The 12,740-nt window shown below is 37.4% G+C and overlaps 1 protein-coding gene across 1 annotated transcript in view; it reads right to left on the reverse strand.

The window, feature by feature from the left end:
- Positions 1-5,030: 5,030 nt before the first annotated feature.
- The window catches only part of LOC126753684 (zinc finger protein Elbow), a gene marked incomplete at its 5' end in the record, with an annotated part of 110,358 nt that continues 102,648 nt past the window's right edge, over positions 5,031-12,740 (reverse strand). Inside the window, one exon of the mRNA XM_050465360.1 lies at positions 5,031-7,232. Coding sequence (XP_050321317.1) covers positions 5,643-7,232 — 1,590 coding nt within the window. The remainder of the gene's footprint in view (positions 7,233-12,740) is intronic.

Below are 12,740 nucleotides of genomic sequence, written 5' to 3' on the forward strand. Positions count from 1 at the left end.
TGAAGCAAAAATTAAGGAGGGCATAATTGTGGGTCCGCAAATAAGAAAACTAATGAAAAATGAAACATTTGAGGAAATGCTCAATGAAACTGAAATACTAACCTAGATTGCCTTTAAAAGCGTTGTTAAAAATTTTCTTGGAAATGTGAAAGCTGACAATTACAAAGATCTTGTGACTGAACTACTTACTGCCTATAAAAAAATGGGTTACAACATGTCCCTTAAAATTCACTTTCTGGACTCCCATCTCAATTTTTCCCCGAAAATTTAGGGGCCGTAAGTGATGAACATGGGGAACGGTTCCACCAAGATATTTCTGCTGTTGAGAAACGATACAAAAGCAAGTGGAGTGCCTGTTTGCTTGCCGATTACTGCTGGACATTGTTAAATGATGCTCCAAAAACAAAATATTGCCGAAACACATCGACAGTAACATTTTAAGGTTCTCTTTGGTAAATAAAATAATACAACAATAATATATCTATCGCTGTTTTTCTTTAAACAAAAAAACGCCTAGTAAACAAGTAAGGAAGGGCTAAGTTCGGGTGTCACTCTCGCATGATAAAGTGATAATGGAGATGTTTTTTTATTTTGCTGTAAAATTAATTAGATTAGTAGTTCCTGAGATATGGTTTTTGGTCCATAAGTGGGCGACGCCACGCCCTTTTTTTTTCAATTAAAAAAAAAAAGCCTAGGTGCAGTTTCCTTCTGCCATTTCTTCCGTAAAATTTAATGCTTCTGACTTTTTTGTTAGTCGGTTAACGCACTTTTAGTGATTTTCAACATAACCTCTGTATGGGAGGTGGGCGTGGTTATTATCCGATTTCTTCCATTTTTAAACTGTATATGGAAATGCCTGAAGGAAACGACTCTATAGAGTTTGGTTGACATAGCTATAGTAGGAGGTACAAAAAACGGGGCCACGCCCACTTTCCCAAAAAAATTCCGTCCAAATATGCCCCTCCCTAATGCGATCCTTTGTGCCAAATTTCGCTTTAATATCTTTATTTATGGCTTAGTTATGACACTTTATAGGTTTTCGGTTTCCGCCATTTTGTGGGCGTGGCAGTAGGCCGATTTTGCCCATCTTCGAACTTAACCTTCTTGTGGAGCAAAGGACGGACGGACAGACAGGCATCCGGATTTCAACCCTACTCGTCACCCTGATGACTTTGGTATATATAACCCTATATCTGACTCTTTTAGTTTTAGGACTTACAAACAACCGTTATGTGAACAAAACTATAATACTCTCCTTAGCAACTTTGTAGCTATTTTCTGCATTTGTGGTAATTTTTACATAATAAACACTTTGCTCTGTTCGTGTCACAAAAAATAAGGAGTTTTTGTTTACCAGTGTTATCAGAGTAACAGCGATTGATTTCAATTGTGCCACGTTATATAAACCGAAAACCATAAATGCTAGTTATTATCAAGCTATCTCAATATTTACATAAGCACGGATGTATGTATGTACATATTATAATTCTATAGCCTAGTTATAATCGATTCTGCCGAGTATATTGTCAATTTTTTTAAGATATTGTAAACAACAGTTAAGTGAACAAAACATTACACTTTCGTGTAAAATATTGAGACCGTATAGACATTTGTTGTCTTCCTCCTTTTTCTAACACTTAATACCCAACAAAACATAACACCATAAATAAGATAAGAATTCGTTCTGTAATAAAACTGACAATAAATTTTGTGAAGAACATTTGTGATAGGTTGAATAAACGCGAGGGACAAACATTTTTCTTCGTCAACTGAGGTGCAAAATGATGAATTGCGCTATAGATTGGAGGTGGTATATGGAGTTTGTATTATGATGGTTGCAAGTATGGATCATATGTATTTACATATATATGTATCTCGGGAATGTTTCCCTGTGTAAGTACGCTTTGGAAATCAAAGCACGAAATAATGGGTGGTCGGGCAAAAACTACAACGGTTGGTGTTTCAAATGCATCCACATAACAGTGGTTGCATGCCAAGCGATTGCAATACAACACAACTTCAGAAATTTATGGCCTCTGATTAAAGTACATATGTATAACCCTAACAAGAAAACAAAAAGAAAGGAAAGTTCGGATGCAACCGAACATTTTATGCTCTCGTAATTTGCACGGATTAACAGGCATGATTTGGTAATCCTTTACATTGAAAAAAAATTGCCAATGAATTCTAAATTCTTCATTTGATGAAACCAATAATTATGCATTTGGTATCTTGTGAAAGCTGACAATTACAAAGATCTTGTGACTGAACTACTTACTGCCTACAAAAAAATGGGTTGCAACATGTCCCTTAAAATTCACTTTCTGGACTCCCATCTGAATTTTTCATTTGGTATCTTATTAATTTATATTATAAGGTTAAAGAGACATCTCATTAATCCATTTCTCTTCGTGTCCGAGATAATTTTATTAAACTAAACTTTTTCTACTTCTTTACTGGCGCAGACACCGCTTACGCTTTATAGCCGAGTTAACAATAGCGCGCCAGTCGTTCTTCTTTTCGCTATTCAATTCGAGATACCCAGTGCAGTCAGGTCCTATTCACCTGATCTCTACAACGGAATGGAGGTCCCCTCTTTCTCTGTCGGGTACTGAATCAAAAACCCTTCAAAGCTACAGTTTTCTTAACTTAAATGAGATAAGTGTGAAATAAACTCAACTGAAGGGGCTATATTGCGTCGTGTACGTTTCAGTGACATATATTTCTGATTTTTGTGGAAGACATAAAATACAATTATCCTAATTGATTTTTAATCTAATGTGGATATATTTTGCTATAGATGCACTTCTATAAAAGATAAATTACTCATTTTTGTTGTAACCTCTGGGCAATCTCCCAACTCAGAAAAACTTCACAGGATCTGAGAAATTTCGAGAAAACAAGAAATTTTAGCATGAATCTCTGTAAAGTATTGAGGTCAACTAGATCGCTGATCATCTGGTAAGAGATCACAAAACCATTAATGCTGAAGCCGCACAGTGTTGCGAAACCGGAATTTTTTGGAAATCATATTGCCTAAACTGTAATTTTAATTGTATCGTTGAGAAACTCCTACAGATTGGTCAGAATGAAATCCCAAACAGAATGAGTGAAAAAAAATTTACACCGAAAAAAATTGTTGTGTCAAATTTTCAACAAAATTAAAAAAAACAAAAAAGTTGATCGAAAAATTTACAAAAGAAATTTATTTTAATTCTTCTTTTATTTCTGATTAATACCCTATGATTAGTCTTTTAAATAAAGTATAGGGTGGTCCGAACAAGAATTATAAACGTCAAATTTTCATGATTTTTCGATATTTGTTGAAAAACTCTGAAATTTTATATAAAACTAAAATCTATTTCATTTCTTTTTCGAAAGGTGGCAATAAAAGCCTTAATTTGATACCGGTTTGAAGTCAATAGCTTCAGTTTTAAGAGAGTTATGCTCATTTTTGTGGAGTGCTAGAATAGATGTAGAATAAAAAAAAAAAATTTGAAGATACTTTTTTATAACACAGGCATATTTTATTGCATTGTACAGAAAAATTACAAATTATCAGTCATCTACCAATAAGTTCATTGCTTCCTCTGATAATTTCAGGTGTTTCTTCTCCTTCAGTATTCTCCTACTTGTGATTGCGGGATCAGAATTGGCGAGCAGATAACGTAATATGTCTTCACAATTGTCTTTTCTTGATGTTTTCCTCGCATGGTAAAGCCTTGTGTTTCTGAAGTCCTTGTTTCCTGCTTCCAATGCTTCTTCTGATAGTTGCCCAATGGGGACCAAAAATGAACGAATTATTTCGAAAACCAATATGATTAAATTATTCAATACGTGATTCCGAGAATTTCCGTTCTATTTCCATGGAATAAATACTGAGAGTGATATACTAAAATCGCTATAACTCCCAGGAGGGCAAATATGGGCAGCTGATTTTTTCACAGTTCGTTGAAAACAAATTATGTAACATTTCTGTAGTGGTTTGGAACTGGGACTCTCTGGGACTTTTTAGATATTGCTTACCTAACCCAAATTTAAAGGAAAAATGGACCTTTAGTCGGGTTTTCGCTCTAAAAAAGGTGCATATGAAAATGTCTCAAACAACATTCCTTTGTTTTACAGAAGATACTTGTCCGAAGGAAGATTTTTTTTCCGAACCAAAATATCTGTCACCAAAATCAAATGAGATCATTTTGAATACAGCCCTGAAATCCCCTCTTTTCGTGAAAATTTTGTATATTTGACTTCTAAAATCAATTAAAAATCAACGGGCAAACATAAAAATAAGCTTTATGTATTTTTTGTTTACTTGGAATGTCTGTGACAAAATTGCATCATTAAAAACACTGGAAAAAATAATCGGAGAAAAGTTACTTTTCCACTAGCCGCAAGACTGTGAGCCGTACAAACATAATCACAACTGGTCCACGTGCTATTAAAAACAACATTCAAAAAGAAGAAAAGATGAGAAAGGATTGTTACTGGCGGCAAATACCTGGACTTCTTCGTGCAAGTATTTCTTTGAGGATACAACATGATAAATAACAAAATAAGTCAGGAGGATAGGGTGTCACATGCACGAGATGGGAGTATTGACCATTGAATGTTGGCGCATCTGGAGTATCGAGGCGGAAACAGCGGAAACATTGTAACTTAGTTGCCCTGTAAGTGGAGGAGCCAAGTTATTGGATTTATTCGCTATTGGCTTAAATTTTCTTTATGCGCTTGTATTGAAGGAGTTGATGTAAGAAACGAGGTCAAATTTAGTCACGTTCATAGAGGGAAATTCCCCATTAAATTCTTCGACCTATCACATCTGGTCACTAATTTGTCATTGTTGTTATTATGCAGGTATATCAGCTGCGATAATTTTATATAGACTTCAGAATGCAATTCTTAAAACTAGCATCGAGCATATGCCCTTCGAAGGCACTTTAAAACTTGAAAAGGAAAACTTTGACGAATTTGTCAGTTGGAGATTCATACTTACCCTGATCTCTTTAAATAATGAAATAATGCACGCAGTGTATTTTTAATATTTTATATTTGACGTGGTTTTATTGTTTCTTTGATGATGACTTAATTGAATCTTAAAGTATGTTTATTTGTAATTTTATTACATTTGTGGTTTACACTTTAAAATATACAACAACGCTGCTTCGGCTTACAATTTGACATTTGGATTATACATACATACAATTTATTCTTTATTTATTATATTTACTTTGATAAAAGTTTCAATTAGTTTAGTTAATAAAATAAATAGTTCTTCTTTTGTTTATTGCAAACGCTCTTTACATTTACGATAATTACTTTAATTATTTTATTATAGCTGCATGCAGCACAAATATCAGCATGCTTCATTTTATACATATGTACAGCTCATATGCATACATATTTATGTACATAACACACGTAGAACAATTTACATCACTAGCACTTTACGCGTCCCATGACTCGCCTCTCCTAAGTTTACAAGAAAATTCCCCAGAAGTGGGGAGTTATCAGCGTGAGGACATTCAATGTCGAAATTGACTGAAGATATTAAGAATATGTGTAGTATTCATTCAGCAAACCGCGGCCACTTATTTCAAATGCGTTCTGTAGACATCGCGCGTTCTACCACTACCAGCCTCCTACTATGGATGGGAGGAGCCCATGCGCGGCGGTCCGTAGAGAGAATAGGGCGCAAAGTATTGCGCTAGCGCCGGATGTGGTGGCATGGGTAGACCACCCAAAGCGCCGGCAGCAGATGCCAGCGGTGGCGGTAGCATGGAGGGTTTACCGTAGGGATGATAGCGAGCGGCAGACAGTGGACTCAATGGGGGCGTAGGGTAGGTGCGTTGAAACAGTGGATGCGTTGGTGGTATACCGCCTGCTGCGGCAGCGCTCAGCACTGAATCAGGCAGCGATGCGGTATGCGTACGCAAATGTTGGAACAGTTCATCGGAGGTGCCGAAACGCTTGCCACAATACGCCGCATCGGGGCTAATCCACGAACAGACGTACGGCATTTGTGAGGCGGCGGCCAGCGCAGCCAATTGTGCATGATATGATGAAGCAGCTGCTGCGGCGACTGCAGCTGCTGCCGAAGAACCACCTCCGCCCAATGACGATGCTTTGCTGGAGTTGCTATCGCATTGTGGACAACCAGCCGGGCAAGGTTGGCCGGCGGCTTTGTTGAGAAAATGTGGCGAGGATGGACAGCCGGTGCAGTAGGGATCACGACAGATGTTCGGTGTCATTAAAGCGGCCGGATCGATGCCCTTCAGGCGAGCATAATTCAAGTAGGGATGCATTGCGGCCGCCTTGAACATGGGATGATGTTGTGACATAAGCGCACTAGCTGTCATTACGTCCATGGGATATGACAAGCCGCTCGTCGGATTGCCACTCGGATATCCAGCATAGTAAGCGGTATTGCCTGGTAGCGATCCCGCGCTCGTTGTGGGAACACCTGCAGCCACGGCGGCAGCATGCAATGCCTTCACATAGTTCGCCTCTTTGGCTGCAGCTATAGCTGAATCCGTAGCAGACTGCAGACGTGATTGGCTGGCAGCAGCTGCCGCAGCCGCAGCGGTAGGACTAATTTGTGCGCTGCTAATACCGTGACTTAACGCTGCCGATTCTTTAGAGGATGCACGTTGCTGTGGACTACTACTATTACTCATGCGTTGCTGCATATCCATAACAGCGCTAGCGGTACCTATTGGTGAACTCTTTCGCAAACCGTTGATGCCGGTCGCGGGCGAGTCTCGTTGTGAGGTGGCACTTTGGTTTGAGTCACAACGTTGCTGTTGCAGTTGTGCAGCATGCTGCTGGCCATTCAATAGCATTATGCCACCGCTGCCATTACTCTTTGGTGTACGCACTCGGCCGCCATTGCCGATGAGATTTAAACTGTTCGTCGACGCACTGGTGCTTAAGTTTGTGGCGCGCTCTGTTTCGGCTTCAAGTCTCTCTCGCATGTGATTGTTGTTGATTAAATTATTATTCGACTCATACGGCTTAAAGCTGGACTTGATGTGTTCGACGGAGCCGGTTGATACGGACGATGATTGACTGCTCACTGGTGAGGATTTATCACGTCCATCAGCACCGCTGGACTTCAATGTCGATTTGGTAGATTTCTCAATGTTGGCAGCAAGCAGTTTTGGATTTGTAGTATCCGCACCGATTGCGCTGCACGTCTGCGCCAGCAAAGCTAGCGGGCTGCTTTTGGCGTCCAGCTAGAGGTAGGATGAGAGGGAGAAAAGAATCACAAATTAATAAACATAATCATAAGTGAATTGAATTCATATATTATGTTTGAGTAATATTGAAGTTAGACATTGTTAAGGTTGTATGTTACTGATGTAGAGCTTACCGACACTAAAAAAATAGGTACTGAAGTTCTTGATCATATTTGAAAACAAAGTTTTTATGAAAATTTTTTATTCTAAATGAAACAAATCCAATAGAGAGCAGGTATCGAGAGTACAGAAACTTTCTCTACCATATATAGACCGCGTCAGATACGGGACTCGGGAAAAACTCATATCTGAATCAGTTTTGGTGGATAAGCGAGCAATTATTGCTCAAGCGGCCGGTTCTGAAAGACCAACGAGGCTGTAGGTCGAAGTGATTTCCATCGACTAATTATGAAAACAGGTATCCATTGGCTTACCAAATAAGTCAAAGCCCATGAATTATAAAAAATCAGCAGTTTAGGAAGTGATGTCATACTTCTTGAACTAAATTCGTATTATAGTGGATGTTATTATTGAAGAAGCAGTCCAAAACATTCTCCATTTATTTCTTGGAAACAATTGCCTTTAGTGGCTATAAATCCAACTTCGGTTGGTGGGTCCATCTGGCATTTGAGCAATACAGTTTACTCCGCGTCTTATCGGTTGTTGGCTCTGTGAGAAAAAATACTTCGTTCTACTATTACTCAGTCCGCCCGGAATGATCCAAATTATGCAGTATACTAGAGATCTTCAAGTCGCACTCAAATATATTTTTAATACTTCTTAAAGCACAAAAATTTTGAAGTTCCCAAAGTATTTTTTAGTAGTAATTGCCACAGGGTGGGAAAAGTAAAGTTCAGATTTCGCCATAAGCAAGTTGCAAGTGACGTAAAAATTAACGACATAAATTCTAAAGATAAACTAAATAAAAACGGAAGTAAATCGAGTGCTGTAAGACGTCAACACACATACACACAACAGCATATCTACTGAAATATTTATGGGCAAGACATCGTTACCGCGCCAGACTGTAAAAACGATCAAAAGGGGGAACATTTTAATGCGTAATGCATGCGTTTTCGCATCAGATAAGCAAAGAAGCAATAAAGCCGGAAAGTAAATGTCGGAAACTCACTTGCTGTTATGTATGTATGTATGTATATGTGAGTATATTCGTACTAACAGCATATAAAAACCACATAAAAATTGCACATTGTGGTTTGTTTGAAGACGGCAACATAAATGCCATAAAATAAACATGCGAGAACATATACAGGGTGACCAAATTGAAATGAGTAATTTGAAAGTTGTATTATATTGTTAGTCGCAAATAAGAGTAGAACAACAAAACGGTTTAAACGCGGACGAAAACTTTAAATTCTAGAGTAAAAATCAATCTCTTTTGACATTCGTTTGTTATAAAGGGTGGTTCATGGTTTATTTCATACGGAATATAAGAAATGTTTTCAGACGATCAATATCTTGGCTTAATTAATTCACAAATTATATGATGTTTAGTGTTTGAATAGTATTTCGATCCACTTTTCCTGCACAGCCCGTCTTATTCCTTCAATAATATCACCTTACGATACAATACAGATTGGTTTCCAAATAAACAATCATAGCACAACTATTGAATTCACCCAATTCCACCATAAGAACTCCAACGGAGTGGAATCACATAACCGAACAGGATCATTTATTGATTGAATCGTTTTCATGTTTGCTAGAACTTGCAGCAGTATCTTGTTGAAGCCATTTATAACTGAATATTTTAATTTTGACTTAAAAATTCAAACTATGTGCCTGTGTCGCTCACTATAGATGAAAATGTTGTGCCGCCTTGCCTTAACTGGTAGAAAGAAAACCTAGATAACTTTCTCCAATATAGATAGTTTACTGCAAGTTGGAATTTATCAACAATCATCTTTTTTGGGAGTCTGCTATTGCCCATTTTTTCAGTGGCGGAAACTCTTAAAGGGCTATACCAGTGTGACACTTTCAAAAAAAAAAATTGTTTTATTTGCTTTTTCGAAAGCTTATCTATATTTCCATAAATATCCTGTGAAATCGGGAAGGTCGTATCTTGAATACTTTTTAGATGGCAGCGTTCTAAAGAGCGTAGGTCACTGTATAGAAAATATCTCTAGGCTTAAGAAACTTTTCGAATTTTTTTGTTTCAGCAACGCATTTGGCCGGAATCATGCCAGCAGTTGGTGCACTTTTTTTTTGGCACCTCCGAAGACAGCCATAACTCCGTTATTTTTCAACATTTTTGTAAAAAAAAATCTTAAAATATACTTAAAATATACCTTATTACGTTCAAAGAAGTTTGAAATATTCAATCGCGTGCTTTCTCTTATAAAAAAGCACGAAAGTCGCCTAATTTTTCATGCGTCACACTGGTATAGCCCCTTAACAATAAAACAGTTGCCTGATTTTTGTAAATTTAAGGTACGAAAATATTCGAATTATTTATTGTATGTATTTAATTTTTAAATGATTTTCAAAAAAATAAGCTCAGAAGCGAAAGAGTATTTGGCATTTGCCTAAGACGATAAATTGTCTAATCTTTCGCCATATAGACTTGTCCATACAGTTTTGGGAGGTAACCCCTAATGTACCGTTGTCTTGGATAATAATCTATACCAAATTTCATGAAGATAATTTGTGGAATAAGAAAGTCTTCCATATAAGAGCTTGATTTAGAGCGGTTGGTATCTATGACAGCTATATACTATAGTGAGCCCATATCGGCGGTTCAGACAGCTTTTTAATAAAAAAAAAGAACGCGTGAAAAATTTTAGATTGATAACTCTAAAACTGAGAGACTAATTCGGGTATATACAGACGAACATGACTTAATGGTTTTAGATCGTTATGTTGATCATTTAGATGTGTGCATATATGTTTTATAGAGTATCTGACATTTCCTTCTGGATATTATAAACTTGGTGGCAGTCTTAATATAGGATATCTCATATTCAGGGTAAGAAAGTGGTAAATTAAGTAAAAGTATAGGATTAAGTAAAGGTAGAATTGTATTCTTCAAAATGTGTATACTAATTCGAAAAGGAGAAGATGTAGCAACTGAAAAATGTCAAAGTTTTCTTACGTCTATTCTGCATAAAAGTGCGCTAACTCCAAGAGATTTTTTTATCTTGTGAATTTCGTTAAACTCACGATAGAATTTAATTTAGCATATGCCTAAAGACAGTTTTGGCATAAGTCATCCTTCTTAACGTATTATTTTACTACGGTCCGTTCTATTGATCTTTTTCTTAAAATACCTAACGGGATTCATTGGTAATCCTTAAAGAAATGTAAATAGTAGCTTAATATATGGCATACTAATTTACTAAGCATGAATTATACGTTTATAGCATTTAAGTATTCTCTAGACATTGTACTTCCTTACAATGTATATGTAAGTACCAACTAAAGTTCCTTTATGCACCAAGACTGAGCATCATATATGGTACGTAAAGTGAGTAAATTCTATTTTACGAGTCAGCGTCTTAAGTGACAGAACGTGACTTTGCTAATCGACATATTTGTATCCTGGCAAATAAAATAGAAACAAAGGAATATGCGTGCTCGTGAAGTAAAATAGGAGAACTGAATGACAGGGCGTACGTTGCTTTAATTTAAGTCATTTAGCTAAATGACAATTGCAATACAACAAATGGTTGCGCAATGAAAAATACACAAGATGACTATAAAAAGTAAAGAGGCCGGTTAATATAAGAATCCATACGAGTGTGTGGTAAAAGTGAACAGAGGAAGTGAACTCAGTAAGTAATAAGTCAACAAAATGTTTATGACTTTAACGTTTTCGGTGTTGCCAATACCAACGAATGCTTTTTATGACCGTAACTATACACATAAATATACGCTGGTGTTCAAAAGAAAAGGTTCAAAGAAAGTTTTGAATGTAAAAAGAAAATTAAGTGTTAGATCAGAAAACCAAACAAAGGAAACTTCGATTGAACCGACTTTATTTTGATCGATTAGTTTGTATGGCAGCTACATACAGGCTTTGTCCGGAAAGTAATAGGACTAAGTCGATTTAAAAAAAAAATTTATTGAACCAATCGTTACAATTCTTTAATAACTTTCAAAATAGGCTCTTTCTGCGTCGATGCAGCGCTGCCAGCGCGATTTCCAAGCATTGAAGGCGTCACGGAAGGCATTCTCCGGAATAGCCTTGAGAGCCGAGGTGCATGCTGCTTGCATCCCCTCTGTCGTCTCAAAATGCTTGCCTTTCATCGGGCTTTTCAGGCATCGGCCTTCTCAGGACGAACAAATTCATGGTGGACGATGCCTTTAATGTCAAATAAGACAACGAGCATCGTTTTCACCTTGGATTTGCTCATTCTTCCCTTTTCGGGCGAGGAAACGCTTCCCTCCAAAAAGGCCCGGTGCCACCGAAATACACCACTTGTTGCTAAAGCAACTTCTCAGTAGGCCTGCTTGATCATATCAAACGTCTCTGTAGCAGATTTACCAAATTTCACACAGAATTTAATAGCATACCTTTGCACTAACGAATGCTGTATTTTCCACTTGCACCACTCACAGAAACATGTCATGCGAAAAGGTTTGTCGTGACTCTCCAGGTGCTCGGAGACAACTGACCAGCTGCTCGTTCATTAACTAGGAACCCCTCTACCGAATCCAGTCGGTGCGCCCACCCTCTGAAGTTAAGTCGCTGCGGAAGAAAATCAGTCCTATTACTTTCCGGACAAACCCTGTATATGCTTTATTAGTCCGGTCTGAACAATTTATTTATAGATTTTAGCGTTGTCTGAGGCAATAATTTCTTGAATGTACATATAGCGTTAACTTAATATACCCTGTCCTGGGTTTAAATAGGGAAAATGAGTGGGCGACTTTCGCAAAAACATTTTTTAACGCAATCGACGTCGATGGAATGTTGACTTCTTATGTCTGTCCGAAATACTAGCTACCAATTTATTCCTAATTACAATATTTTTACATCCAAAATAACGAGAGCAATAGAAAACACCTCTACTTTCGTTTTTTTGCTGAAACAATTCTACCGCTGCACCTATTCAGTTGAACCGCAGTGTAGTGTTTCGGCAGAGAGCAATGAGAAACTGCCGCTGCTACTGCTTGCAATTGCCGCAATGTGCTGCTCATTGCTCTTATATAATTGCTTACCGTCATCGTCATGTGGTTTACGCAATATTCATTGTCATCTAAGAAAGCTTGTTGTCTTTGTTGTTTTCGTTACGGCTGTGAGATGCGATAAGAATTTATGATTTTGTTAATGTCTTTTTAGTTTCCTTTTTCGCTCCTTTTCGCTTTGGCGATTTTGAATTTCTTGCTTTGTTCACATTTTGGTTTTTATTTATTTGCTTTATTTATTTATGGTTTGAGTTTTTTGCTTGCGCAAATTTTTAATGTTAGCACATTTGTTTGCACATTTGTGCATACTTAGGGATGTGGCATGCAATCTGCAGCAGGCCAGCCGCCACAAAGATA

Source organism: Bactrocera neohumeralis, chromosome 3, assembly GCF_024586455.1.
Source record: "Bactrocera neohumeralis isolate Rockhampton chromosome 3, APGP_CSIRO_Bneo_wtdbg2-racon-allhic-juicebox.fasta_v2, whole genome shotgun sequence".
NCBI lineage: Eukaryota > Metazoa > Arthropoda > Insecta > Diptera > Tephritidae > Bactrocera > Bactrocera neohumeralis.